This window comes from Pteropus alecto, unplaced genomic scaffold (assembly GCF_000325575.1).
Source record: "Pteropus alecto unplaced genomic scaffold, ASM32557v1 scaffold100, whole genome shotgun sequence".
Taxonomy (NCBI): Eukaryota; Metazoa; Chordata; class Mammalia; order Chiroptera; family Pteropodidae; genus Pteropus; species Pteropus alecto.
Genome location: NW_006430723.1, coordinates 5,735,243 through 5,748,440, shown reverse-complemented (window position 1 = coordinate 5,748,440; position 13,198 = coordinate 5,735,243). Strand labels below are relative to the sequence as shown.

The window sequence follows — 13,198 nt, the reverse complement described above, 5'->3', positions numbered from 1 at the left end:
ATTTGCATGGAATGATTTCAGGGGATGACATACTCTTTCCACTGCCATTCTAAAAGAAGCTCTCCTATGAGCTTGTCACCAAAGCACTTAAAATTCTGCCATAAGTTCTACCTTTGGATTTCACCAGTCCTCAGCTGAAAAAAGTCAACTTTTTTTTTTCTGTTAATTGTTAACACCAGAGTAAAAATTGCTTTACCCATTCCTTCCTAAAAGACAAAAAAATCGCTATGATAGGTCTATGAGTGTCGAGGACTGAGGGTGCTGGCTTCTGAATGCAAAAGAGTGATCCCTACTAAAACAAAGAGCTTGGGAGGTGAAAAGACTCAGTTCATGAATTTTGCTTGGTTGACAATCTTGCCAAAGGCAAGCTCTAGAAAAGATATTCGATATCCTCCCACTGCTTTTAAAATCTAGGAGTATAAGGCATTAAGACTTCTGGCATTAAAAATAAATGAGGATTTCCTTTGGACTCATTCAATTTTATACAGCTCAAAGAGAGCTTACCAATCTAGTCTTGCTCCCTACTTTTACAGATAAGAAAAGAGGACAGTGTTTTATTCTCCTTTATTTCAAGGTAAAATAAAAAGGAAACACTTCTCCCAAAGGGCTTATTATCTGGGCAGTCAAACTAGAGTCTCCATTACCCAGAACTAATTGTGAGATCTAGAGAACATCAGCTCAAGTGTGTGATATCCTAAAAAGAGCCCTGAAGCTCCCCAGCTGTAATCAGAAGTGATGCCTTCCTCCCATTTAAACCATTTCTAAGATGCTCCTTGGCCATTTTTGCCCAGGCACCTTGCTCATCTTGTCTGATCTTGACATGGTGCAGGAGCAAGTGCTAGATGCGGCCACACCAGCCCAGCTTTTCTAGCTGCAGAAAATACAGCAGGTGTTGTTTTACAGCAGTGGTTGGTTCTAGCTGACCAACACAATCAACATTTAATAAATGGGATGGATACATGCAAAAGCTACCAGTAAGAGACAGGATGCCTCTCAGGCAGAGATCAAGAAGGGATTTTATGGTAACAATGGATGGTATTATTTCTTCTAGAGAAAAAACACTACCAAAGAAAGTGGAGCCCACCGTGGAAATGTATAATATAAGGGTTACGAGGACAATATTTACCAGTGTTCATATAGCACTTTCAAGATGAAAAAAAAAAAAAAGCCCTAACCAGAGATTCCTATCCCTCTCCTCCCCCTAAAAATGGACCTGTCAGACTAATGAAGTCATTAGCCATTTAAATCATTCAACTAACATTGCTTGCTTTGGTTCCCTGCTTCCCAAACAACCGTCTGATAAGCAAACTATCCCCTAGATTTATGTCCACAAGGGAATACTTTGGGTCAAAAACCTTAATTATTCCATCAGACTCAGAGTTCTATTTTTCATTAACCATTAGCATTCTTGTTTATTCACTGAATGCCTCCAAGTTTAAAGAAGAAGCAGAAATCAGAGACCAGTTCTTTGTACACCAGGGTCTGAAAAACTGAAAACCAGACATAAGAAGGTAGTGAATTCATCAGGTCCCTACCTGGGAAGATGGGTCTGGGGAGTGGACAGGCTCCCTGCTCAGAGGTAGTTTTCATCAACACGCCTCTTATAATAGTCACGTCTGTCTGCTCAGCAGACTCTACCTTGTTGATGAAATGTTTCTGTGTATATATACATGTTATAAAAATACCTACTTGAACTTGCTCTAAGAAGGCAGTTTGAAAAAGGACATTCTTGGAAACCACTGCAAAGTACCATGTACTTAGAATAAAAATGACAGAAAAAAAACCAACAGTACCTGTCTCCTTAGATCTCTTGTTTTCTTGGTCATCTTATCAATTGCAATGTTTAGAGGATCTCCTTTTTCCTTCCTTCCAGTCTATTAAGAAAAGAGAAATAATTTCTGATTTAGAAAATACAATGTTAGCAACATTATAGGTTAAAATATTCAGAAGCATACGAGTTGTAGAGTCCAAACAATAAAAAAAAAAAATTGTTTTCAATATGCAGTTAGTATGATTTGGTCTCTAAACTTGCTTTTCTCTGAAATAAAAATTAAAATTTATGAAAATCAATACATTCCAGGATGATTACACGTATGTCCATATTCAATTCCACGAAAATCTGTTTTCTTCCCTTGTCCAGACATTTAGAGATTAAGTAAACACAAGTACGTTTTGTTTTTGCCTTAAAATACAAATGTTTTGTGCTTCTCTTTTATGTAAGCACACTTTTTCTGAATAGAAGATGATTGAGATGGGAAAAACCAAATTAGAAAAAAAGTTTAAGGTAAATGACCAGAATTCAGAATTTCATCTCAATGTATCATAGGCCATATTGTAACTTCTGAATCAAAATCAAAAGAGATGCTGTGCTAGAAAAATAGTGTTTCTAATTTCTGTTCTGTCATGCAGAAGAATGCTAAAGACGATAATAAGTTCCGTAGCTTGAGGTCAGGAAGAAATTGCCCTTATGACTTTAACAGCCAGAAGTAAAAGAAAAAAAAAAAAAGAGAGAGGAAAAACACAATCCTCTTTAGTAAATTATTTACCTGGAAGTTTTGAAGTTTCACTAAATAGTTTCTCTCTTTTCTTTTTTTTCTATTTTTTGATGGCTATAGTAAAACAATTAAAACCAAACAAAACAGAATCTCCATTATCTTTTTAAAACCATAACAGCAACAACAAATCCCCATTAATAAAAAGTTCCACGTAACTTTATAGATGGCATTACCTTCCCTTTAAGAAAAATTGTTTTCAAATGCTCTGTCAAATCTATTAAGCTTCTGTCAAACACCCTACAGACGTATGTATTTATGGTCCTCGTGGCAGTTTCCCTCATCCTTGTGCCACACTCAGTCTCTGTAAAATCATGTAGGGTCTCTGCAGTAATTTGTGTATCTGATGAAATGAGACCGTACATTATAAATTGTGCCTAATGGGATAATGTGTTTTGGGGATCCACAGAAATTACCATGTTCTCATCCTATGACAAAATCCTGGGCACATATAGCTGATACATTTCTCCCATCCCATCAGATCTACACATAGCTTTTCTACAACTTGCTTAATTAACCTTTTTTTTTCAGAACAAATGTCTAATGTGTAACCTTGTAGTGTTTTCATTAAAAAGCCAATGCAGGGAATATGTGTGTATATTTTTAATCATCGAATATCCTATAAATCCCCATCATCCTTTTCCACTCCCTAAACTTGAGTTTGTAAGTAGAAAGAGTTTAAAATAAAGTGGCTAATAATTTACAACTCTGAAATATCAGTGTACAAATAGCTCCAAGAAAACAAAAGTATATGGAGAAGAACAATGTGTTGCTTTATCTTTCAAGGGAAATTGCTTACAGAGCAAGTGTGACCTCAGCGTCTGTCTCTCTCTATTCAGGTGTGCCCAAGTGCTTCTTTTCTCTTTGGTTTTCTTTTGGAAAACAGGATGGATGTCTGCCATTGAAATACAAGGCACTTTGGGGGACGTCTGGACCATGATCATTATGAGAAACACAGATTTCTTATGCCCTTCCCATTTATAACAGTAATAAAAATTTACTTTGAAAAATTAACAACTACAAGTTTGGTTTAGAATGTGGCTATGATAGCAGAAGAATAGATCACTGTACTTCTCAATGTGAAAAAAGAAAATCAAGACAGTATATATAAAGACAGGACATATAAAATAATTACCGAATAAATACTAAGTGTCAGGTGCCGAGCTCTCTTCATCTTGCCAGTGGCAGATCATTATTGCCATTTTATAAATGAGAAAATGAAACTCAGAGCAGACCTGGGACCTGGGGTGAGAGAGGTGAGGCATTCACCTCAGGTATAAAAGTTAAGGGGCACCGGGAACTCAGTAATAAAGATAAATAACATTTTAATGCAATATTTTCAAAAATCAAAATTACTGCAAAAATTCTTTGTTGAGCAAATATCAAAATTTTAAATAAAGACAGAATCTGACTAGGCCAGGATTAGGGTCAGGCAAATGAAGTGAGTCATGCAAATAAAGGTCAGATATCATTTTTAAAAACTTAAAGTTTAAAAAATTAAAGGACACATTTATGCTACAAAAATAAATCATTGTTTACCTAAAATTCATATTTAACTGGGTATCTTGAATTTTTATGTGTTAAATCAGGCAAACCTACTCTCAGTGGTGATGGTGACACACAAGATTGTAACTGGGGTTGTTATAGACACAGGGGGGAAGGCTCTGTTGCCTGATTCTGTGAATAGAAGGGCGACACGGAATTCTGTACCCATTTGGCATTGATAACATGCAACTGTACAGCACATGTCCCTGAGATGTGAGGTATCACGTTGATCAGTGTGGGAGATACACAAAAAGTGAGTGCCACTGTCCTCACACTCCAGGAGCTCCTAACACCAGGTGAGTAGACCAGTACGTGAGCCCAATAGCACCAACAGCTATGCAGAGAAGGACACTCCGAAGGGCTAGATTAGTCGCTCCGAAGAGGGAGATGGTGCATTCGAGAAGTCGGGTAATATTACAGAGATGTGAGGAGAGTTAGCTAAAGCTTAAATCCTGGGAAGATCTGAATAGGAAAGAGGGGCGTACATTAAAGGAGGGCAAGGTAGCAAAAGAAAAGCATTAAGACAAGAACCAGTAAGGGGGGATCTAGGAGGATACTGAGTGCAATGGGCCAGCCTTTTCTCCGTGACGTAAAGGGATCGGTCTGACTAGTTGTAGAGAACAAGTGACTTTCATAAGAGCTTCTTTATGGTGTGATTTCTGCCAACTCTACTTTGATCTGCCAGTTCAGAGGACCTCTGGTGACATTAGCATTCCATGCTACTGTGTTGTCACAATTCTGTTTGTGTAATATTTGCAATCCTGGGTTTCTCCAGCTTCCAAGTCTTTGGCTGGAGGCAATTAAACAAAAATGCAGATGACTTGAGTGCCATATTTTTTCTCACTGTTTAGAGTGGCTAAGGAATAGTAAAGCATGAATGACAACTCAGGAAATTTGGGCAACTAGCTGAAATCATGAATTCAACGGCCCTTTGTCAGCTCTAATTTCTTCAAATGAGGTATATGTGCTGGAATAATGGTAGTAGCTCTGCCATGCTCAGATTTACATAGCTGATGGAGACTAGTAAGCCATCACTCCATACCATCCTGTACTCTGTTATGTCCACATGTGGAAGTACTTTTAACTTATCAGCTTACATTGGACCAAAAGCCAGTGATTGAGAAAGAATATTAAAAAAAAAAAAAAAAAAGGCTTGCTTCCTAGTGTCAGTCTCCATTACTAGGCTCTGTGATCTTGGACTAACAACTTTCCCATTTTTTATGATGGAGTTTTCTCATAAGCACCACGGATAACATAACATATGCCCTGCCTGCTTCACCAGGTTAGCAGGACAATCAATCATGATGTCAACGTGCTGGAAACAATAAAACGCATTAACAGTATTCAGGGTAATTAGGAAAGTATTTCTTCAGTGGAAAAAAATGAAAGAATTCAGTTGGAAACTACATAGAAACTATTTTTGGATCACCTGGACTTCTGTCTCCACCCAGGCAAATAATATGAAAATCTTGACCAAAACAGAAGCTTCACCCAGCTGTCCCTCCCTGACCCTCCAAGCTCTGCAAACTAAAAATAGTTTAACAAACTGAAGTGAAATGAGACCTAAGTCTTCATTTTGACATCGTCACCTAATAAGAAAACAAAGGTGTGTTGTTTTACATCAGTCATCCGCTTCCTGCCCTTGCTGAACAGAAAGAAACAAAACCAGTTGGAACGACTCTGCCAATAACTGCCTAAGTGACCTCGCAACTTCTCTAGGCTCCAGGCTTATCATCTGTCAAATGGAGGGGGCCAGAGATGAGTTACAGAATGGGGAAATGTGGGAGTCCGGAAAAACATCAAGAACACACAACCACACCTCCCTTGTTATAGAGAAGCTCGCACGACACTACCAAAGGGCTGGGAATTGACAGTCAGTTGGGGTTTTCTCATCTCAAAAATGTGGATAAATGCTTGCTTTGGGGGATTATTGTGAACACTAAAAGAAACAGGATCAGTACCTAAATTAGCACAGTATCTCACCCAGCGATAACTCAGTGCTACTTTCCTCTCCTTCTCTGCCACCACATTCCCCTCAAAGATGAAGAGAGCCAGGACCAGAGAGCTGAGCTCACCGATTCTGATTGCCTAGCTGGTTTCTGACCAGGACCTCCAAAATCCCAGTCCAGGCTTTTTCCATTCTATGTCTAAACCATTTCCCTCTCTGAAATTCTAGGATTCTATGATTTTATAGTTTCATGTGTTTCTTTTCAAAGGCTATCAAAAAACATCTCAATTTGAGGTATATTTTCTTTGTCATGTTTTGTCCACCAACCTTGTACGCCTTTCTCAGACTTGCTCCCCACTTGCCTTCTTTACCTTTACCTGCAGAAATATCTCTCTGCAATAGAGATAGCCATTTAATAAATATCAATATTAAAAAAAAGAAGACAGGCGGGCGTGCTCCCTCACATTGTTTCAGGCGGCTTTCCTAGTTGCCATCTGCTACGCTAGTGAGGTACATATTAAACTTTGTTTTCGCCTTTGAGCATTATTTTACAAAACACATTTGGGGTAGATCCACAGCGTGAATTAATGAGAGGGAAGAAAATGAATTTCCTGATTTGGAGTTTTATAGGGGATCCTTTATGCTCCCATCTTCTGGCTCTAAATTCAAGTCCATTTTGCCAAAGTAATCAGATGCTATCAAGGACACTTTCATATCTTCAGTTTAATCCTACACAAAAGAATTGGGGCCATTAATCGAAATTTTGATTTGCACGATTCATCTTCAGGAAAAATACTATTTCAGTCCAATACCTTTTTTAATAATACTACCCTTTGCTTCTTTGGGAAATAAAAGCCCCACTACTTTGGACGAGAATCTTCCTTTTTCTTCTTTTTCTGTCTTTTTCACTATGTTAATATACATCACCCCTTCTGAAATACTGAAGATATATATAATATATTTATGTAATATGCTGAATACTATACAACTGATACCAACTCTCTAATTTATAGAACAAAAAAGTAAGGAATATTAAATTTTATTTTCTGAAATAGCATATTTCTTTAAAGGCCATTCTCCACCCCAGTTCCTCATCTCACCCTAAACACCTAATTCATTATGAGTGGTCAGTGATGGAGGCCCTGGGAGTATAAATCTGCCATCTCGGTGCTTCCATCAGATCCGTGGTTTCATGCTAGTGCCAGGGCACAAAATTAATATATGTGAAATGGCTGTAAGAAAGCAGATGTCTATCACTCTTTTCCTTTCCCTCAAAGGTACCTGCAAACTCGATTAAATATATGAGAAATCTTCAAAATATTGTATAGCTGCAACTCTAATATATTGAAGGTGTGGGGAGCTAATCAAATGCCCAGTCTTCAAACTGTTGTCATTTGAAAGAAGTGGAAGTCAAAATCATCAGAATGGCAGAAAGCAATAACATGCAATGTACTCTCTTGCCCACCCATTTTCCTGTCATTTAAACCTACGATTTAGACAACAGAAGGGGAAAGAAAAAAATCATCTATTGATTCAGCAGTCACCCTATCATATTTGAAGGGTTGCCCATCTGCCCTTACTGCACACCAGAATCATATTCTTATTATAGATAGCACCATTGTTTATAAAATTTCGAACAATTTCATAGTACTTTTTTTTTTATGTGTAAATCACAGTCTTAGAATGTGGACTTTTCTAAATATTTCCTTTTCACTAGCTGTGGACACTTCTCTTGGAAAAGAAGTTGGCAATATCTCTTTAGGATGGATGAAAGTTGAACAGTGGCCACAGGGCAGCTTTCCTGGATCCTGGGATGAGGGGTGAAGGGGATAATAGTAGAAAGGGAAAAATTAATGACAAAGTATCAGGGCAAATGACACTTCTCCACCAGAATTTGTCAAGGCTACAGGAAAGGATCATCAATATATAAGGTAAGAATATCAGGATGAAATTATTGCTGATATTGCTTATCAGTACAGCAATATCAGCATGTACGTCAGGCAATAAACAAAGGACTGGCTCAAGGCCATCTGGTGTATCATTATTTTCCTTCCCCCAGAAACCTACCTGTGTTCTTTTGGTAAATCCTCCAATTTTTCCTTCTGACTCAAGCAAGGGATTTGGGCCAAGGGATAAACTTATAACAACATCCAAACCAAGGAGATTCAACTACAGGGTTATAGGTTAAATTATTGGGAAGGAGGCATAGTTTTCCCCACTGGGGATTGATAAACTGGCAGCAGAAAAACGCTGAGGTACTGATGGAGTCCCTGAAAATAGATGCCACAAAAAGAAGAGTATAGGAAACACACATACACACAGAGAGATAGATAGAGATAGACATAGACATAGACATAGACATAGAGATAGACATAGAGATAGAGATAAAGAGAGAGAGAGAGAGAGAGAGAGAGGGATAAAGACGGGGGGCAGGGAGGAGCACGGAGTTAGGAAATAAAGAAGAAGGAAAGAAAGGGGAAGGAAGGGAATCTGAGAAGGAATCAGTTTTTGGAGTCAAATCACATGAGATTGGTTCATATTTTCCATTATATATATAACTTGTAGAATAAAGCTCTATGAAAGTACAGTCTTTGTTTTACTTATCATTATATCCTTAGAGTCTGGAGTTGTGCCTAGAACATGACAGACATTTGATAAATCTGATTAAATCAACCAATGGAACACGTGGGTTCCTGAATCCAGTGGTACCTAAAGCCATAAGTATCTATCAGTGGATGTCCTGGTGTCATGAATTAATTAATTCCCTTATGTTTGTTCATGTTGGATTTCTGTCACTGACAACCTAATTCAGAGACTTTAAAATACCAGATCAAAATACTTTGAAGACAGGGTGGTGGAGAGAGAAGACTCCAGCAAGGTCCCCCATGGATGCAACCCAGAGCACTCTGGGATCTCAGGCTTTTGTTTCACTCATAGGATTTTCCCCAACACTATTCACTGCCAAGCTCTAAATCCTAAACCTATTTCTCCGCTACATCCTGTTACTACTAGCCTTGAGAATTTGTCCACCAAATAGTCTCCAGGATGCATGCTGTTTCTCAAATCCCTCTGTCCATGACACCCACTCCCCGCAGTGTAGACCTCCAATACCACGCCATCTTTCCTTGAGTTCCCTCCTTCATCATCCTCAATGAGGCCTTTTAAGACCAAACTTTTACTTTCTCAGCTCAATGTTCCTCAGTTCTTATTTACTTCTTACTGGATCCTTACTTTCTATGTAACTCTTAGGCCTGTATTATAAGATTTCATAATCTGATCTCCGTTTTTTTGTAATCACCCACATCTACCCGTTCATAGCCTCCTCCTCCAAAGAACATTTGTAGACCAAACTAGCCCTTGATCTTCCTCTCCTCTGACCATACCCTTCAATTAGGTATCACATCTCATAATGTAGAAGTTAACAATATACAATCTTGCATTATTTATCAAGTTTTCAGGTGGCTACGGAGTAGAACCCAAGCTCTTTGTGGGTGGGTAATGCCTAGCTTTTCTCCAAGAGGATTCAGCACAAAACTCCTAAAAGAGCTCTGGAAATACTTGTTTATGAATAGAAGGATGGATGGCCAAGTGGGTACCTGGGGATAGGAAGTGGGTATGAAAAGGATGAATGATTTGGAAAATGTGGGATCCTAAAAATAAACTTCACCTACTTCACAATTTGCTGATCAAAGCCATAGGAAGTGGTTGGCACCTGTGTAATGTTGTAATTTTTGGTCCTTGATTTATCAACACAGGTGTAGTCCTCTGTGATTATCTGTCAGGCAACCCTGCATAGAAGACGGTTTTCATCAAAGCCCTGTTCTCCCAGATCCCAACCTTGGGTGATTGCTGAAAGCCAGGATTAATTAACCACATATTCCTTCGAAGCCTGTGAAAAACGATGAACTGAGCAACTGCTTAAAAAAAAAAAAGCCATTTTATCTTCACAGTTGAAATGAAAGTAGTCAAGTTGAAGTGCAAATTTCCATTGATTTTTCTACATACACACAAACACACATATACCCATGCTGAATAAATGATTTAAATTTCAATGGAATTTAAACGTACTTCATTTTTAAGTGCATATTCCCAAATCACTGTTACAGTTAAAGCTATCAACACCTAAAGGATCCCTGGAGTCTGGTATTTTTCACCATCTCAAAAAGAGGTCAACGACTGGGTCTGAATTGCTAAGAGTTCACAGAAATCAGAAAATACTCAGGCAGAGGGTTGCCTTAGTTTATGGAAAGACTGTCTGTGTGGGGATCCCATGCCTTGTCCCTCCTGTGCCTCAACAACCCATGTTGAGGGCCAGTTCATAATGTAATTCCTTTATCACCTTTTCCTTGCCCTCCTACTTCACAATAACTCACCCTTCTTTGAGATCCTATAGCCATCTACATAATTTACTTGGTGTTTTATAAACAATTCCCGCTCAGGTAACAATTATATATTGTGCAAATCTCCCGGATTGTTAATTGGAGTTAAGATATCACACTGTAAAGCTAAAACAGAAATATATCAGATGCATCATTATGATCCTGTATAGTTCAGAAACATCACGACTAAGTGTCTGTTCTTCCCAGTGAGAAGTACGGAAGCTTAAGAAAAGTACGTTAATCAGCTTGGGCTGTCTTAACAAACACCATAAACTGGGTGGCTTAACAGCAGTTTATTTCCTCACAATTCGAGAGGCTAGAAAGATCAAGTTCAGGGTCTAGCAGGTTTGATTTACAGTGAGAGCTCGCTTCCTGGCTCACAGACAGCTGCTTTCCCCTTATACCCTCACACGGTGAGGAGAGGGCCAGCAAGCTCTCTGGTGTTTCTTCTTATAAGGTCACTGAGCCAGTCATGAAGTCCCCACTCTAATGACTCATTCAAACCTAATTACCTTACAAAGGCCCCATCTACAAACACCATCACACTGGGGGTGGGGGAAAGGCTTCAATGTATGAATTCTGGAGGGACACACTCAACTAGAGCAGACTGGAAGTTGTCAACCAATATTTTCTTAAAACTCTGAACTTTCTTGAATGGTGCTTTAGATGGAATAAGTACCAAGCAAATTAGAAATATGTATAGATACGTACTTAAAATATTTACTATCGACAAATAAATGTAGTAATTCATATTCTGCCTATTAGACATGATTACATGATATGGCTCTTTGGGCACAAGGGTACTTTTATGAAGTTGAAGGTAAGCTGTTCTTTTGCCAATGGTCCAGTGATATTGTTGCCTACGTTCTTCCTACACTCATTCCCTTCCTTCCCTGTTCAAAATCTCTCCTAAGAAGGAAGAAGACGGAAATCAAAGCCTTCTGTTGCATGCAGAGAATTAAAATGTACAAATGCTTGGGAAAAGAAACAGATTAGTCAATGACTTTTATCAAATCCTCCTCTCAAAATAGTGGGAGGTGGGAGTAGATAAGTTTGAGGACTCTAGATGCCAAAAGGGAACAAGTTTGGTGAAAAGGAACTTCTAAGAGATGAGCAGAACCCTGACTGGGGCAAATAGGCAGGCCTTACTAAAAAACACCTGGGACCCTTCTGTTTGCCAACTGTATAGCAAAGGAAAATGAAGAAGTTTCCTGGGTGACACTGGGAAGAGGAAATACAGAGTTTGGGTGCACCAGACACTTTCTGCATGCTCAGGGGACCCCCTTCCCCTCTCCCAAGAGATCTCCTTGCACATTTTAGAACCGAGGCTTTTCTTCCTGCCAAATTCAACTCTGACTTCTCTTGGTCTTTGCTAAAACTCATAAAGACCACGTCTTCCTGTCCCCTCCAACATCACCACCATGCAATCTGTATCTTGGCACTTCCTCTTTCCTCTCATGTTCCCCTCCAAAAGGCCAGCACTGTCTGGAAAGCAACCACTCAGGTTCTAGTCACTTTCAGTCTTATCACTATGCGGGAAGGAACCAAGAAAATAATATTTTGCTTTTGTTTAAATTTATTTTAACTTTTTACAAGCTATCAAGCCCCAATCAAGAGCTGTTAACTTCATTCTTAGTCATTTTGTGTTGTTATTTATTTTCTAAGAGTGGAGCATATGAAGCCCAGGAGGCCATGACCACCTGACCAGGAGGCAAGCACAGGCCTTCCTCTGGCATAACTGAGTCAAGGGCTGCCCTGAGGCCCTTCCCATTTACAATGCTTGGAATCCGCCCCAATACAGAACCATCTCTTGGGCATTTGCTCACACTTGGAACCAAAGAAACCTTTATGAAGCAAATAGCGTTTTTGCGGCATGACAGTTAAAAACAACTAAGTAGAAAGCAGGCCGAAACCCTGGAACACATGTCTCACATCGTCCCAGATATTCCTCACTATGTGGCTCCCATAAACACCATCTGCTGTGTTAATTTGTAAAGAATTACAAGGTTCTTAAAATTACACTTTGCTCTCTGTAGCGTACACCGTGTCTATTAAGGGGGAGAGATGAGAATGTGCGTCACATCCAGCCAGACACTGAAATATTTTTCCTTCCTGTGCTGGGATCTTACTGACAATTTGCTAGGCCTGCATGCAAGTTTTAGAAGTGTATCATATTATCTCCAGACCACCTGTAGAAAACATTTTCGAAATAAAATACACACAATGAAACCTTTGCCTAAATTGTAATTCTAGCATCTTATGCATTTTCAAGTTGTGAACGTATCTCCCACTTTACTGGATCCTCAATACAACGCAAAGTCCTTGGCTATAAGTCAGAGGGTGAAGAGCCAAAATTGGGAGAACGTCTTGCATGAAACTTAATTCTCCATTGCTGGCTCCTCAGAGCCCTTGGGTGGTAGCTGGGAGTGGTTCTCAATTGCTCATCCTGTCTACTCACAAAGTCCCAAAAGCAACATCTTCTCCAACACACATCTCTGATGATGCAGGGCTATAGTGACAGGCTGCCAATGCTAACTTTTAGGTGAATTAAATCTCTAGCGGGTTACTGGTTAAATGGTAATAAATGGTGGCTAGAAATGAGAAGGTATTCGGGGGAGTCTCAGGCATGACAATCTTAAACTAGAAACTGTCAGTGTGAGATTGTTGCTACACATGCAGCTCCCTGTTCCCTCTACCTACAGACTCCATTCAGTGGTTCTGGAGTAGGCTGAAAATCTTTTTTTTTTTTTTTTTTTTTTTTTAGTAAGCTTTCT

General features: G+C 39.1%; 1 protein-coding gene across 6 annotated transcripts in view; it reads right to left on the bottom strand.

The window, feature by feature from the left end:
• Window positions 1-13,198, bottom strand: part of CTNNA2 (catenin alpha 2) — a 988,991-nt gene that overhangs the window by 237,393 nt on the left and 738,400 nt on the right. For all 6 annotated transcript variants that reach the window (XM_006905230.2, XM_006905232.1, XM_006905231.1 and 3 more), the window contains one exon: window positions 1,794-1,874. In XM_006905230.2, coding sequence (XP_006905292.1) covers window positions 1,794-1,874 — 81 coding nt within the window. The remainder of the gene's footprint in view (window positions 1-1,793; window positions 1,875-13,198) is intronic.